This window comes from Vidua chalybeata, chromosome 4 (genome assembly GCF_026979565.1).
Source record: "Vidua chalybeata isolate OUT-0048 chromosome 4, bVidCha1 merged haplotype, whole genome shotgun sequence".
Taxonomy (NCBI): Eukaryota; Metazoa; Chordata; class Aves; order Passeriformes; family Viduidae; genus Vidua; species Vidua chalybeata.
This window is the reverse complement of record NC_071533.1, coordinates 18,184,302-18,201,561: the sequence shown is the minus strand read 5'-3', so window position 1 is coordinate 18,201,561 and position 17,260 is coordinate 18,184,302. Positions and strand designations below refer to the sequence as shown.

At 42.2% G+C, this 17,260-nt stretch overlaps 1 protein-coding gene across 2 annotated transcripts in view; it reads right to left on the bottom strand.

The window, feature by feature from the left end:
* Positions 1–17,260, bottom strand: part of ADGRL3 (adhesion G protein-coupled receptor L3) — a 479,733-nt gene that overhangs the window by 59,863 nt on the left and 402,610 nt on the right. For both annotated transcript variants that reach the window (XM_053940149.1, XM_053940150.1), the window contains 4 exons: positions 8,847–9,030; positions 7,925–8,047; positions 5,575–5,783; positions 4,703–4,879 (listed from right to left, as the gene is read on the bottom strand). In XM_053940149.1, coding sequence (XP_053796124.1) covers positions 4,703–4,879; positions 5,575–5,783; positions 7,925–8,047; positions 8,847–9,030 — 693 coding nt within the window. The remainder of the gene's footprint in view (positions 1–4,702; positions 4,880–5,574; positions 5,784–7,924; positions 8,048–8,846; positions 9,031–17,260) is intronic.

The following is a 17,260-nucleotide window of genomic DNA, read 5'->3' as shown; positions in this document are numbered from 1 at the left end:
ATGCATTTCCTCTGGGCTATGCAAAGGTGATGCAATCATTGGCACCATCAGGTCCTAACCCAGGAACAAAGTGAGCAAATTCCCACCTGAAGCCTCTGTGCAATATTAATGTCTTCTGACTTCGGCCATTCACAACAAGGCTCAGATCCCTGAGCATTCCTACAAGGTGGTTTAGTCATCTTTTCTCTCCTTGCCTTAGTCCACAAAGCTGCCTTCATTTTCTGCATGGGCAACACATATGAGCTTCCTCCTCTTCTGCCCTCCTCAGCAAGATGAAGCCCTTCTAACAGAACTCTCTCCCACAAACTTCTCCCCAGAAATGCAACAGCCTTCCAGTGACTGCCAGAAGCAGCAGCCATTTTAAGTCCTAGAAACCCCCGTGGCCAGAACAAAGCTGTATGGGGACAGGTGTGCATAGAGAAATGGATATAGACCTCACCTCACCATGTGTCACAGGCTCTACTGCAGATACAACACATGGCAAGAGCCCACTATTTCCACTGAACTCACCAACCCCACTACAACTGAGAGGCAGCTAAGGTCAAATTCAGTCATGGAGAGGAGACTTAGGAAAAATAATTGCATCCATCATCCTGCTCTCCCACGATGGCTGGATTTAGGCAGCTCTGATTACTCACATGGCATCTCCAACAGAAGAAATGAGCTACAGCAGTTGTGCCAAACATAGTGTAGACATCCACCCAGCCAAGCTGCCAGAAATGTGAGCTTCTGTTAAAAGCCTGGTCACAGCATCATCAGCTTCTGCTATCACAGCGATGTGCTCTCCTATCAGCCCAGTGCTGAGAGACAGCTGGGACATGGTTCCACCACACCATGGCTACTACCTTTGCTCAAATTCACCCTGCTCTCAGCCAGAAAGGAAGGGTGCAGCAAGACACAGATCAAGGCTTAGCACTTGCCAGTGTGAGCTACGTGAAGTTTAGAACATAGGATCAGCCTGCAATAACTCCAGCTTGCTCCTCTACTTCTTTAGGCAACGGACTATTACATTCCACTTAGACTTCATATATTTTTATTCCTTTCTCTCCTTAGCTTGCCTTATGCTTCCACTCCCCAAATAATTAGCACAGTGTAATCTCTTTGTGGTAAAGAAAAACACCTGAAACTTTCCTATTAATTGCAACAGTCAAAATACCTTTCTTTTTTTCCTCCTTTCTATTTTTATTTAAAAAGAAGAGTAAGATCTGGCATTCACTACGTACTGATAAGCAACATTTATCTACCCTGGGGGCACCTTTGCTTATTCTGGTTTGGGTGGTTTTATTAATTGCACTTTCCCACCAACTCTGAACTTGTTTTCTGGCTGCATAATTTCCCCATGATACATTTAAGATGCATCTGCTATAATTAGTATGATGCAAAGCACAAGCTTATGAAAAAACAACTTGTAAATTTTGAATAATTCTACAGCAATTACATAGGTAGGGTGGCTTATTTAATGATGGGATTTGTTCCACAGCATGGGAGCCACCACATTTTTATAGACAGTGGCTGGAAGGGGACTTGCAGGTGAGGGCCCACTGCTCTTCCCAGCAGTTATGCATCCTGCTTCTGTGCACAGCCAACTCTTGGTCTTGGACACTGTTATTTTACCCCAGTGGGTGAATAAAAAACTCTAAGCCCAACTTATTTTAACAGGCAGAAAACATCTTCAAATTAAATTCTCCTCTTAATCAGGTACTGTCCTAGTCAGACCAGAATTGATTCCAGCAACTTCTACTTCAAGCACACCAATAAATCCCTGCTGCCATGGTCAGATGGTGGCATTTTCTGTCCCTCTGTACAAAGACACATTGCTTTTTCACACTGGAGAGCCAGATGGCCATCAATCACCTCTCCTCAGTGACACTACCTTCCAGTTCCACCTTGCCACACACACTCTGCTAATAATTAAACTGCAGCCCGGAACTCACAGAGCAGCCACCGAGATCCCCTCTGGAGAACATGCTCTTGTGCCAAGTTACCAGGCAGGGAGATCATTCATGAGCAAATGTGACACTTGTCAAATTGGTGCTCATTTTTGATTAGCAGGACTATGATGTCTGCTCCCCATGATGCCCAGTTTTCAGTCTTATTAGGAAGGGTGCTGTAGATACTCTTTAAGGCAAAGAATGTTGCCTACAGATCCAAAAATCCAAACAACTGAAGTCAGGAAACTACAAATCTCAATCATGGGAGAAAATTGTTTCTGTTGCAAAGCTCCCAGAATATTATTATTTATTGTGAGTACAACAGTCCTTTTAGAGATCCTGGTCACTGGTCTAAGAGGTCTTGCAGAAGCACACTACATCATTTCCACAAGGATCATTCCACCTCCAAGGACACTAACAGATCATGGAATGACTGAGGAATGCCTTTTTGAACCAGCCACTAGATAAAAAAAGGCTCAAAAGCATATCTATGAGCAGTGAGCGTGAGTCAATGAATGACAACTCCCATTTGTTTCTAAACCTCCACTTTTCCAAACTAGCAGGTATTGTGCTGCCAAGACTTTAAAATCAACTCATTACAATGGCATAAGAAATGTCACATAAGCCACCTTCTATGCCAAGAGCCACACGGTCACGTCCGCCATGGAGCGAGACAGTGCAACCAGGAAGAGCAAGGTGACAAGCAGCTGGCAGGACAAGTTGCAAATGTCTGTATATTTATACCTGAAATATGTGTCTGTGTTATGTGGGAGGAAACCCTGCCATGCCTTTGCCCTCAGGCCAGGATGATCACTGAAGTGGACATGCCAGGAAGCTGTCCGGCTGTATCAGAGTCAACAAAGTGGAGTCACTTTGGCTCTGACAGCAATGGTACTTTGGCTGCAGCCAAATGATAAAACGTGACCTGAAAGTCTTGACGGCAGTTGTTAACACCCAAAAACAGCCACTAGCTAATAGCACACTTGCTTGGCACTCAGGAAGCTTCCAGCTGCAGCTCTTTCCATCCTGATGGATGAACATGGGCGAGGAAGGGTCTTACATACTTTTCCTGCAAGATGAGATAACAGCAGCTCTACTTGTCTCACAAGGTTTGGATGGAAAGTGCAGACAAGGCTGACCTATTTGCAGTTTGAGAAGAGGCTTGCTGAGCACTCGGCTGTATCTGCACCCGGCAGTAGGGATCACCCCCATTCACACCAGTGGAGTGGATCTCTATCTGCATTTCCCAGCTGCAGCCTCTGACTTCAGCAACTCAGGCATATCTGTTAATACCAGGTGGGTGATAATGAGCCAAACACACATTTCTTATGAAAATTCAAGCAGTTATAGGAAACTGGCAAAACCAGACCTGGACTGCAGAATGCCATTAACGTGTAAATATGTGCTTTGAATAGGCCTATTCTTCAGGCATCTCCCAGGACAATGGCACGAACATTTAATGGCGTGTTTCCTGGACTAGGACTGACTCCAGCAGAATAAAGTGGTTACCACAACTTGCAGGAGCAACAGATATATCCTGCCCCTCTCAGCTGGACCCAGCTGTTGCATGAAATGTGCCCCCAGGCTCCCATTTCTTTTTTGCAGAACTTTTGTCATACATGATGCTTATTTAATATATATTTTATTGCAGCTCTTCACATTCCTCTTCAGATTATTAAGTGGAACAGAAATACACAAAGCAGTGACACTGGAAGACTACTTGAGAAAAAGTAGTTTTAAAGCCATAAAATGTCGTTATGCTGGTCATGAAAGTGAATCTGAAAAGTTCTGCCTGCATGGAAGATGCCAATTCCATATCTGGCTCAGAGCTGTGGATTTTGCTGCTGTGCCAGGCACATGAGATCACAATAAAGAAAATGACTAGGCCAAAATCTTTTGAGCATCAGGGCCTTTTCTTCTTTCTCCAGCAGTTTAGACTGTTCTCAACCAAAGACAGCCAAGGCAGCTCAGGAAATAGAGGATCATCTCAACCATTCTCCTGTTCTTGAGTAAAATCCCAAATGTGTGCTTCAATCCCAAAACCACTGCTACCATGAGGAACATCTACCTTCAGGATTAACAACTTTAGCTCCTGTGGGGTTAGTCATGTGAAAAGCTAGATTTACACCACGGACATAAAGGTGGGCAAGGGAACCAGCTGGTCATGTACTGGCCTCAAGTAGATGCCCAGTCTATACAGGATGGTATCAGAAGCTTCCCTCTCATGTGTCACACTCTGCATGTCTCTGTCACAGAGTGAGATGCAGACAATGTATTTTCCCCTTGGTTGGAAGGAGGAAAACACTGTTGGCTCCACACACGCACCTCACACAAACATGTGTGGCAGTGTATCTGCAGCTGCCACCAGCAGGACACCCAACCTTGCACCCCACGAGATGGACTGCACACTTCTGTCCCCCCACCTTGCTACTCCCTAATGACACAGAGAGGACCCTATGAGAAAGAACCCAGCCAGGAGATGTTCTGTACTAGTTAGTAAAGGATATGGCAACAGCTAAACCTGCTCACTCGCTATCCCCAGCTCAGAGCTGCCCATGCTAAGAACCCAAGACAGGCTTTGCAGTGGTGTGACTATTTCCTGTTTCACCACAGAGCAGAAGGAAGGCTTACACCAGATGCCTTCTACTTTCAGAGTTACTGTCACACAGCAACTTCCCTGCTCAGCTCCATTAGTAGCAACAAAATGGTGCCATACATTGACTACTTTTCCTGCCCAGTGCATTGGCAGCCTGGGAATCTGCAATGCCTACCTTAACTTCCACATGTGCCATTAGGACTGCAAAGTTGGTGAGGTGGTTGCAGGAGCACGAGGTGTGTGTCTTGTTAGTTGTCAGGAGGCGACAACCCTGGGTGGACCAATACCCTGTCATTGTACGCTTCGTGTAGCTCCAGAATGAACAGTTCGGGTTAAAATTTTCTTCTGACTGCTGCAGGGAAGAAATTAATAAATGCAGTAACAATAATAGGCTCTCAGAGATTTCTAAATGCACTATTGAGACTCTTTGTAACTCTCACCTTTTAATTTTAGATAAACAATTAGTAGTGGCTTATACATCAAGTATTACTTGCCAATACAAGAGAAAGTTAGATTGTTGCTGCACTCTTTGCCAGTGCAAACTTAGTTCTTTGTTCTTATTTCTGATTAATTTCTGACATTGACTAAATCCAACTCTTCAAAACCAGACTGCTTCATTTGCATTGCAGAGCAGAGAAATTAATTGCTTTAAGCAATCAACTTTTGCAACGACTGAGCTTGGCTAGCAGGAGGACTTAGCTGTCCTCTTTCACTGTAATTCCACTTTCCTCTAAACTCCCCTGCCACCATGATAAAATAACATTATGGTCTATTCTAATTTATTGGTAGTTTTTAATTACAGAATGATGCGTGTCAGCAACTGAGCAATGGGCATCAGTTCAAAGGAGACACCTTCTTTACTTCTATTAATGCAATGCAAAGGACACCTTCTCCATAAATAACACAAAGTGCAAAGGAACAAAAGTATAATTCAAAATCTAATCAAGGACTGCTGGGGGCCTCACAGCAGCCAACTTTTGCATCATTTCATTTCAGAAACCAAAAAAAAAAAAAAAAAAAAGAGAAGTGCTTTTTGAACTCACACACCTTGATGTGCTTGACAGTGAACACCACAGGATCAGCCAGGTAAACCTTATTGCTGAACTCTTTATTTATTGCTGCCGTGATGACAGGAGAGTTGACAATGACAGAATGATTGGTTGACATTGCTTCTGTTCCCAACTTCATGCTGGCATTCTCCGTGGAGAGATAGGTGCCCAGGTTGTTGTATAGCACAAAAGCCACCCTGATCTCACCTAGAGAAAGGTAAGAGGTTAGATAGCCAGGTTGAGTCATCGGGGTGGCTTTTTGGTTTTTAGATTGCAAATCTTTTCTCTTAACCAACTTCAAACCTGCTCTGAGAAAATGTGAAAGGACCAGGATGCAGCATATGAAAACGCACCTCTTCCCAATTCCAGTGAGCACCAAGAGGTGCAACAAGCAGTCCTTGGATAAGAAGGGCAGAGCTCCTTCTTCCAGAAGAAACTTTAATAAGCAAACAGATGAGCAGAAGACAGACAGGGAAGGTGGGCTTATTTTTGGCACCAGTAGGTATAACTGGCTTCAGAAAAAAAGAGGTCAGGTGGTCCATTTCCCACCTGACATAATTTTATTCTCCTGGATATACCTGGGAAATATGTTTCAAGCTGACATGTTGCACAGATGCAATATAAAACTATAATTTAGTTTGGTAATAAATTAAGATTATCTCAGGAAAGTGTAGGGACAAATCTGGGAGAAGAAATCAAAACCTTTCCAACAGAATTTCAATCTCACATGACAAGTAAAACGAAATTTCAGAAATTTCATTTAAAAATACATTAATTCCATTAATTTGCCAATCAGATAATCAGAAAAACACCATTAGAGAGCCTGCAGAAATCTGAGTCTACCAGCCAACTGTTTTTAACTGAAACCATCCAGTTTGCCTTCTGTTTTGCACATTATTTCACAGCCTATAAATAGGAATGGAATGTGATTAGTTTGCCTTCATATGTATTAGTTGTGGAGACATATGTTTTTGTTCCTATATGAATTACCACAGCATTTGAGGAAGGTCAAGCACTGATGACTCCAAAGGTTCCTCCCAACCTAAATCCTTTTATGATAATTCCATGGCTCTCTGGTGACCTCTGGGCATGTGTCAAGCTGGTGAAAAATGATAGGGTTCTGCTTTGAACAGAACTGTGTTTCAAAATACAAAACTTTCCTTTCATTGCTGCCAATAGATAGCAGAGTAAAAGTCCTGCCCTGTTGGAGTTTTGCTACACATCTTGAGTGTTAAACTGTCTCTAAAAGAGATAATTCTCCTCAAATCCTATGTGCAAGCAAGACAATGGCAAGACTTTCTTTCTGAACCACCAGACCGAACTTTGTCTAAAGTTTCTAGAAATTTTAACACATCTGGTCTGGTTGTAATGCTGCCTTATCATTCCATGTTTTTTTTTTTCTTTATACAGGGGAGGGTGAAGCACTGGCACAGACTGCCCAGAGAGGCTGAGGATGCCTCATCCCTGGAAGTGTTCAAGGCCAGGTTGGATGGGGCTTGAGCAACTTAATCTAGCGGAAAGTGTCCCTGTTCATGGTAAGGGGGTTGGAACCAGATGATTCTTAAAGGTCTCTTCCAAGCCAAGCCATTCTATGATTCTGTGTTTTGCCTGCAGTGATCAAAGCCTGTATGTGAGTGTTGTCCCCTGTATAGAGATTAAATTTTAAAGGAACTCAGAAATAGGAGGATGTTGGGCCCACCACTAGAAGCCTATGAGTTTAAAGTTGGTCTACAGTGAGGCTGTAGAGATCAACAAATGTGTCTGCTCAAACTCCTGATCTGGAAATAAATGGCTTGGCAGGATGAAGACCATTCACATATAACATCATCTAAAATTTATGCTGTATCAGGAGGTTCATAAGATACAGAAAGGCACTAAAGATTTAGACTCATAACAGTTAATCAACCTTTTCTGCCATGTTGGCTCATTATTAATATTTGCTACTATTGTTTCTTCCCAGAACTTCTTCAGATATTTGTATGGTACCCTGCTGTGAAGCAGTTTACTCAAATGAGCCTCTTATCCCATCTGAAGCCTCCTATTGCAGAAATCAGCAGTTAAAAGCACTTCTCTGGATTCAGCACTGTGCCACAGAAGCCCTATAATTTAAGGACCTGATGCATTTTTAACATCACAAAATACTTTTGAAGGCTGTGAATCACTTAGCAATATAATACATTCCCAGTCAGTCAACGTAGCTTGCAGTCAAGGGCATGAACAAATGACACCACTGTTAATTTAAATATTAACATAGCAATTAATACTTTACTTATAATGGTTAAACACAAAACAATGCCTAAGGCATGACTGCCTCATGAGGCTGATGTGGTCTGAGGTGCCAGACCTACCATTTCGACCATTTTGCTTCAAGGTATTTGCTGACAGCTGAATGGTGCTCCCATGGCCCATGTTCTGGGGAAACTTCAGATCTTCCAGATTCCCATCTGTGCTTAGTCTCGCAACTTCCAGCTCTGTGTGCAAGAGAGACAGACACTAAGAAAAAAATCTCTGCTGAAATAATCTTCAACACAGTATTTCAAAGCTACAAAATGGTGTACCAACCAGCTGAGAGGAGGGGAATTACAGTACTGCATTGTTAGAATGTGTTTGGGCTCCTATTTCTTTTTAAATCTTTGCCCTGAAGAAGTTTTAAATTTAATTTTAAAAAAAACACGCAAATAAATTCTACTCTCTGTGGAAGACAAAAGACAACCAGTTCTTGTAAACAAGAACCTCAGGATATTAAGGACAACGGTTAAAATGAAAATCTGAGAATACTAGTTCTTTGCCACTGGCGATTGGTACTTTCTGTAAATGTTATCAGTGCTCAGGATCTGTATTCATGGAAATAGAAAGAAGAGTTGTTCTCAATTTACATATGCTGGTGCTTTCCATCATGCTTGTTTTTTAATTAAAATCAACAGTCAGCTGAATAAAGACACAAATTTGTATGAAATGAAATACAATTGTCTTACGATGAACAATCCCCCTGTGAAGCAGTGCTCTCATTGCTCTAGCACAGATTATACCCTCAAAGCCAGGAGTAATAAAGGCAGGTCAGGCGTTCATTTTCCATGGGATTTCAAGGGTAGAGAGCTGCCTTATTCCTTTAGGCTCTTTTGGAAACATTTTGAAGTCCTTCACACAAAGGCCCAAGACCTATCTAACAAATCGCTCTCCAATTAATCTAGGGACCAAGACCAAAGCCGGGCTTCACAGCCTTTACTCTTCCACTGGCTGCTCTCGGTACTTATGGGATTTGCCCCTTACGGATGTTGTCAGTGTTCTCCCGGACAATGTCTGTCTTCAGCAGGTTGTCAGCCAGCACGAAGGCACTGTCCTCCACTGTGTCCAGCAACTTGGTGGCTGCACGCTGCTGCTCGCTCGCATTCAGGTCCCTCCATGCGTTCAGAGCCTGAGGCTGCAGGAGGTTGTTCACCGTCTCCACCATGGCCTGCAAGGCAGAGGGATGGAGTGAGAAAAAGCTCCAGCAAAACTAAAGCACCACATACCTCTGACATATGCTTAGTCCCATCCTCCACACACATCAGTTTACAGGGGGATGACAGCATCTCCTTGCCCCACCCATTAGGGCAGGCTGCAATGGAGCAGGACAGCTTCTGTACCATCAGATGGGACAGGGAGGAAATACTGATATTATTATAAATGCAGGCTGGGAATGGTGCTTTTCTGCTTCCATAATCATCAGCTGTGGGCTTCAAAAAAGAAGGAATTAGGGCAGGTGGGGAAGGAGGGGAAGAAGGAAAACGACAGTTAAGGAAACATGCAGGAAAACCCCATCTGCAGCACCAGAACTCAAGAGTAGGGCTGGGGCACTCAACGAAGGTATTTGGTATCTGCAAAGGCTGTGCTCCCTAAAACATTTCCTACCACATAACCTCTGGCAGGCAGCCATGAAGACACAGAGATAGCTGAGTTACACCACTTCATCCAGAGCAGCAGCAGGTGCCCGTAGAGATTTAGATAAGACACTACATTTCAAATCACTGCATTCAGGAAGGAGTCAGCCCTGCGGAAACTGCTTCAGTCCCTCCTACAGTGTACCTTCTGCCCTGAGCTGCCATGCACAAAGAGCTCTCCCATGGATAACTTCCAACAGGTTAATCTGGATGCACACACAGGATTATGCAAAACTGCACTGGTCTCATGGCTGCAAAATTACTGCAGTAGAATTTACCCAGACTGAAGACTTTTCTCAACCTAAGTTCTCTGCTTTGTTACTAACCAGAGCTGACTCAACCACTTTTCAGTGAACATTTTTAATGAGACCAGCTGTACCAGTTAATAGAACTGATTGTACAGAGGAAAAGGATAAAAAATAAGCTACTTGGATCATGCTTTCTTCAGCTGGTTAGGGTCTAGTCACCAGGCAGGCCTACCCCACAGAGAAACACCTCCACTGCCACCTAAGGCTGACTGCAGAAACCAACCTCCCATCCAAGATGAAATTGCTGTTTGTAATAATTTTCTGTATGCTGAGCACATAGGCATCAAACCCACACCTCTGCTCTGCAAGCTGATGACAGTCCCATGGGACTTCAACATTTTCCATGCTTAAAGTGTGCCCCATGGGCTCACTGTCATGGGAATACTTCAGTATTTACCCCTGATACAGTTGCTAAACCCATGGGTGGAAAGAAGCTGTTGCATGGCCCATTCCCCAGCAGAGCTCTCAGGAGGAGTGCTACAATGGCAACATGTGGCACAGAGAATTCTGACTCACTCACCAGTCATGGTCAGGTGCAAATGAGCAATGGGAAGATACGGTCACATCGAACTAGAATTTATTGCTATAGCCACACGACCTTAACAAGCATTTCAATTACAGCAAAGTTCAAGGAGAAAAAAGGCAGCTAGAACTGCCACTGTTGGTGCTTTTAATCCCAGCAAAGATACTTTCTTTGAGTTTGGAAGGTTTCTCACACCATCAGGTTTCCTGTTGGGAGACTGCACCATAATTGGGCTCCTCTGACAGCACAAAGCTCCTACTTTCACAGTTACATTTATTCATGGTCAATTAACTAATTTGTTCTTATGCCAAATCTCTCTTATACCATCAGCAGAATGCCTCACTCATTTGGTCTTAAGTGGAAATTGATAACCATAAAGCAATTTTTAAAACTGATTATTAAACTGATTTTCCTGAATAGTCTGAAAATTATCTTACCACATTTGCTATGTACATACAACAAGCTGGTTAAAATTAGTAGTCAAGAAGAAACAGAAAAATCCATAGCATATAAATCTGATATTTTTCTGTGTTTTAGAATTTGGAAGCCTGATCTCTGCAGCTTTTAATAAAATTTTGTAGTATACTTTGGTAGTTTATCTCTTCACAGGCAAAAAAATATGTGGTGTTATTTTCCAGTGACCAAAAAGCTTGATTATTTTGTGGTGCAGCTTCTACACAACATGGTGTTTTCTTGTAAAGACCTTCTATGCCCGGAAAGCAGAAAATGAGGATTTTTCTCCCCTTTCCATGTTATCACACAATTTGCCTTACCTCCATTTAGCTCAGCTCCTATCGGTGTCTTAAATTCTCTGCTAAAACAGCATCCTGCATACTTTTATCAATATCTGAATGGTGTAAAATGTCTTTGCAGCAGATCCAGCTCCTGGCTCTGGACAGAAAGGTAATGTCTATTCATCAGAATATGAAACAGATGCTAAAATATTTGTGTTATGGTGAAACATTTGCTGCAGAGTCTTTCCCTCAGGAAAAAAAAAATTATCTAATGCACTCGTACTTTTTTTTCAGATGTGCACATATGTGTGCATGCAAGTTTGAGAGAAAATACCAATTAAGCCTAATGTACCACTTCCTGAACCATGTACACTCCCCACCCAATGCTGAGCATCCATCCTCTTGAAGTGACTAACCTGAAACCAGCCACTTCACCTCACTTTGGGTCTGGGGTCAAACACAAAACTCCAGGAAGATTTCCAAGGACTTTGGGTCATGTCCTTACCATGTATCTGAACAAAGCTGGTAGGCTGTTTTTGTTGGCATTACATCCGAGATTAATTTAGTCCCTAGCTTTTCCCAGAGGGTCACTCCCCTCACCTGTCTCAGTGCATTAATCAAGTGTTCCCCACATATTTCTGAGTGCAGCACTTCATTATGGCCGAGTGCTATGGGCTGGAGCCAAGGAGATGAGGTGCTAATGAAATGTTTGCGTTTTGGACAGGAGCTGAGGTAGGTGTTTGAATGAAACAAAACAGCTGTTATAGCAACAGTGCCTTGTGAGACAGAGATGCCAACTGGGAAATGTTGGGCAGGGGAATGGGAGTTGTGGGAAAGCAGACACAAGGATAGGCCTGTGTCTTTACATTTAAGCTGAGCCTTTGTGATTTATGTGGGTTTGGCACCTGGTCCAATGACTTTGTGGTCTGATGAAGCTCCAAACAGCTGTGCCAAACCTCCAGGAAAGCTTCTCAATGACCATCTGGAGGAGGATTAGCTTTTAGAAAAAAACCTTCAAAATGCAGAAGGCATGGGATAGGTGTGCTTGGGAGCTGATGGCATGATAGGTTTTACCTGAGATCCCTGGGGATCCTGATAAAAGGTGGGGACTTCCAGAGGGAGATGGGAAAGTTCTGACCTAGTTTTATCTCACCCCACTTCTAGCATTTAACATGCAGCCAAGTAAGGAGCCCAGATACTCTCTAGTTTCTTTCTCCCCACTGAAAGTAGAAGAAACTACCCCAAGGATTATCCCCATTTTACCCAAAATCACATGAGATAAAACCTATCCATAAAGAACTGAACACCTACTATAGAATGCTGCATGACCTCCACTGAAGACCCTGTTCTTGCTTCCCAAGCTAAAGAACTACCTCTCCTGTGATTTCTTCTTCCTCTGCCTGATCTTTCTTCCAAATGCAACTCAGCTAAGCTTCTTGCAAATAAAAATGTAGGGCTTGGAGCTCAAACATACATCAACACCATGCACAGCACGGCACCAAACCAATGCTGTGATTGCTTGGACTTAAAGAGTAGACAGCACAAGCACACAGATGCACCAGGAGATGGACAAAAGTAACTCAAATTAGATCAAGAGAAAGCTTTCATAAAGCACAGCTCGCTTGTTTGTAGGCTAAGATCAAATGAGGGAAGAAGGGCATGGCAGAAGGGAGCCAAGAAGGCAGACTTTCCATTTTTCTGTGCTGAGGTACATATGAGCTTTATGCTCTCTGTGATGTCAGGGTATCTATACATGCAAAGCCAAACCCTCTAATTACCAGCCTGTAAAGAACAATCATCCTGGGTCACAGAACATTAGACACAGTGGACCTTTCATGTCCTCAGCAGTGACTGCAACTGGACATCAAGAGAAGAGCAAGACCCTGTTGAGCACAAAAGACAAATTCCATGACAGTGATGCCTTTCATTATGTGGTTATATAGAACCACAGATTGTATGTTCAATGCAAATAAATGTTAATAAATTGCAGACAGAGGTTCTTCCCAAGTAAGGGCATGTGCTCATGGTTTCTTAGTTCTATCCTGAGGTTACAAAGAAGAAACAAAATGTAAGCCTTCCTTCTTAGACTCTTACAAATTGGTATTAAAAGATGCAATGTAAAAAGGAAACTAATTAGAAGCCTTACAGTAATTATGCATTACTAAAAGGCCAATTGCACATATCCCATTGATTTCCTTTGTGACAGCTGCTACATTGCATTAAACTGAATTTTGCTTGTTCATTTATTTTTCTCTTCTCTTCTCTCCCTCTAGAAATGTCTGGTGAGAGTACCTGGCTATCTGGCACACAGTTTAAACCTAGGAGGTTTGAACTCTGTATATATCCAGTGACACCATATCTATTTATTTTTCTCTTACTCTACCAACATCCAAGATACCGCTCTTTGATTAAAACAAATTTTGCAATGTAAAAATCTCTCTTTAACTGAGACTTAGCACTGAAAATCACTTGGAGACTGGACTGAGGTACTCAAGGAGGTACTAGGAGGTTAGAGGTACGTAGCAACCCTAACCTTAGAAAACCAGCAGCTTTCCTAGAGTTAGGATCTCTTTAAGCCTTTTTTGTTAATTTTGGCCTCTTGCTGAGCAGCGGATGGAAGATCAAACAATCCCAACAAACCTACAGCTGGAGAAAATACTGCTTTTTGGCAAGTGAATACCAGCAGGTCCTACAGGGAATATGGGTTGAATTCTTCTGTTCAGTAATTTTCAAATATTCGGTTTGTCCTTCCTTACAAAGGAGCATCTCCTTAGGAAGAGACTGAACACACTATACACTTTATTTAGCATGAAACTTACATCAAGGACTTACCTCCTATAGCAGCTTTGGGAGAATAAGGGTAGTGGCACAGTGCAATAAAGTACCACTTTTGCAATGACATCTCTAATTAAAACATCTGAATTTTATAACTTGCAAAGCCCTGTCTCATACTGCTAACACTTCCTTGATCTCACAGGAATATCTCATACAGTGCACTTTCAAAAATTAGGATATATGGAGCTACAGCCACGAGGTTTTGCATAGGTAGGCTAAAATCACGGCTGGTGCATGAAGCAAGCAGTGCTTTGATACCCTGTGCCAAAGGTGTTTGCCAGCACAGTCTCATCCAAAGAGATTGACTCATCCTTCCTGAGAACAGCAGTGCTCAACCTGCAGAGTACAATCATACAGGCACAGCCTCAGGCCTTGCTTAAGGCCTGAGTTTCTGGACCTGCCTGAGGTCTCCTCATACAGCTCCCAAAGAAATGCGTTGTCTTTATTTGAAAAATGCAAACACATAACTCATCCACTTTTTATAACAGCTTGAGGTTTTATGGCAAATCAGCAGAGAAAAAAGCACAAAACCCCTTTCAGGCTCACACTTTACAGTGCAAATGAAAAACCCATCAGAGAGCAGATGCACTGAAATGTTGATATGGTACAATGATCACAATGTTATGCTCTTTTTTCCTTTTTTTCTGACTGGAAAGCAGCGGTACTTGAAAAAAGCTTACTTGTCTCCTTCCTCAAGAATAGCTGGTTTTGCTCTGTATTCATATTAAGCACCCAGTGCTAAAACAAACCCTTTCCTTAAGCTATCAATATTTGCAAGACTCTAAACTAATTGAGTTAAAGGCACAATCAATGCCATTGACGACAAGTTGTGCTGGAAGTTGTTTGATTCTTGCCTCTGGCCAGAAGAAGCACCAGTACAAGAGAAACTCCCATTAACTCTGAATGTAGCTGGTACAGTAGGACGAGAGGACCAGCATGAAAGTATGGATGTGGGAACACAAAAACTTCTGGAAAGGTTATTGCATTGAAAGGGACCAGTTGAGGAAATGACATGTCTTTTTGGAGTGGCAAATGAACAGCACCTCAATCCCACTACACAGAGGTCATCGATCAAATGATTACACTCATCCGCTGTGTGGGACTTCAGAACAAAAAAGAGATGCACATGTCATTTCTTCAGCTTCTTAAACAAAGAAAATGCCATTTGGCTACATGATGGCTTTAAATCCTACTTCTTAGCTGAAAAGTGCCTTCAAATCTGTCTGACAAGGCTCTTCATTCTTGGATGATTTCTTTCCTTGCCATTTATTCTTTTAATTCAAAATCAAAATTTGTCTCTGGTCAAAGCATCAGGAAACACAATGGAGACAATTTCTTACAGGGAAGCCCAGCCACTGTCTAATGTTTTTTAAAAAAGCAACACGGTCATCACAAAACTGTTGTAACATTTAGTGGAATGGACAAACATATTTAGACTGAAACATATTCAGCCACAGTGAGTGCTTGAAAATAAATAAATCATTAGAATATTTACTGCTAATCTTTGCTTCTGCCTTCAAAACTAAGCCAGAAGCACTAACCTACATCTGGTACCAGAGTGATGATTGGCAACAGATGGCATCAATTTTGGTGAACTGAGACACAGCCTAGTACTCATGGCAAAGACAAGAAGAGAACTTCCTGTAACCATGCAGAGGGATTTCTAAAATTGCTCCAGAGACTGAGAGCAAAGGCTCCCAACAGAGAGCATGCAACCCTTTTTCTTCAACTATACAGAAAATGTTTATGCTGTGGCTACAGGAACTGTACTGACTCAGAAATGGCCTGAATTCCAGCAGTGCTGAGAACTCACTGTAGTGAGAAGAAAGGCACTGACCTTTATTAAAATTAGGTCATCTACAAAATGCTTAACTATGGAATTAATGGTCTTTTACTAGGTATGCAAGGTTTGCAATCTTGGCCTTGAACTACCAATAATCTCCTAATGGGAGCATGCAAAAAATAATAGGCGATATGAGAAACAGAACAAGGTTACAAATTACAGGTTATGGTTTTGCTTTACTTACTACATGAGGAAGAATATTTTAAGGTCAGAAGGCATCCATAGAACTGACATAAAAGGAATTGATTGGGAAGAAGGAAATAACATACGATCTATTTCATCTAATGAGATCTTTCCCACAGAATAAGCTGAGAACTGCATTTATGAATCATCTGTATTTGCTGCCTTACTGTTTGGGATTTTAAACCATACCAGCAACTGCTAGAGTAATTACACTAGGGAAGCAAGCAAGGCTGTAGCAACAAAGGAAAATGCCTTTGACAGAATATCCACAGTCTTCAAGAAACTCCTGGGGAGTCTGTGGGACTCATCCTTTCCTCCAGTGGTTCAAATCAAAGGGACATCTCCTGCTGCTCCCTATGGCAATTTACATTCAGACTTTTTATCAGTGACATCAGGTACCAGGAGTGACTCAGACTCAAGCAGAGAGTAAGCACAGAGCAACACAGAAAACACTAGATTTTTTTTCTTAGTTTTGCCATGTGAGAACCTAACCATACGTGTAGATGAGTTGTAGGTGGATGAACATGGGGTCACCTTCCTTTTTAACATTTATGCAATGAATTTTGGAGTCTGGTCAGAAACTCAAGGCTGCTGCTTTGATACTCCTCTCCCTTAACAACAGGCTCACCGCAGCAGAAACATGCAGGGTGAGGATTTCTAGTTTCACTCTTGCCGATACAAATCAAGTGCAGGTTTCTCAAGCTGTGAAGTATATTAAGTTCACAGAGTTTTAACAAAGGACTACCAAACCACTGAACTTCACTGCGAGTCACACTTCTTTCAGATGTCCTTTTAATTATATTAAATGAAAGTTTTAGGCACTTTGATGCTGATGGGCAAACATCTCGATCTCTTGAAAAAGCAGCTAAAAGTACTCCCTGTAGCTATAGGTAATATACAACATTGTATGCTCACTGCTAGCTAATTTATTTCAGCCACTTTAACAATGATACCTCGCCTGATGGGCTGTGCAGAACAGCATCAGGAGTCAAGCAATGCACAAATCACCAGAGAACTCTCAGAGTTGTTTGACACACACGGCAGAGCTCTTTGTCATACAGCCAATTAAGTGACCAAACAAGGAACTTGAAAACCTTCATTAATTTGCCTCTTTTTTGTATAAATGGTGGTTAGAGTCTTTCTTGACAGAGGGGCAACAAGAACACAAGCAAACACGGCATAATTCATTTTGTGCTCCTTCTCAGAGCTACAAGTTTCTTTAGTTTAGTCTTCATGGAAGCTGTGACCAATCATGCAAGCAAGAGAGAACTAGGACAAACAGAATTAATCCACTTTAAATAGTACTGGCTAAGTCCCAGATGCACCTTTTATCTGATC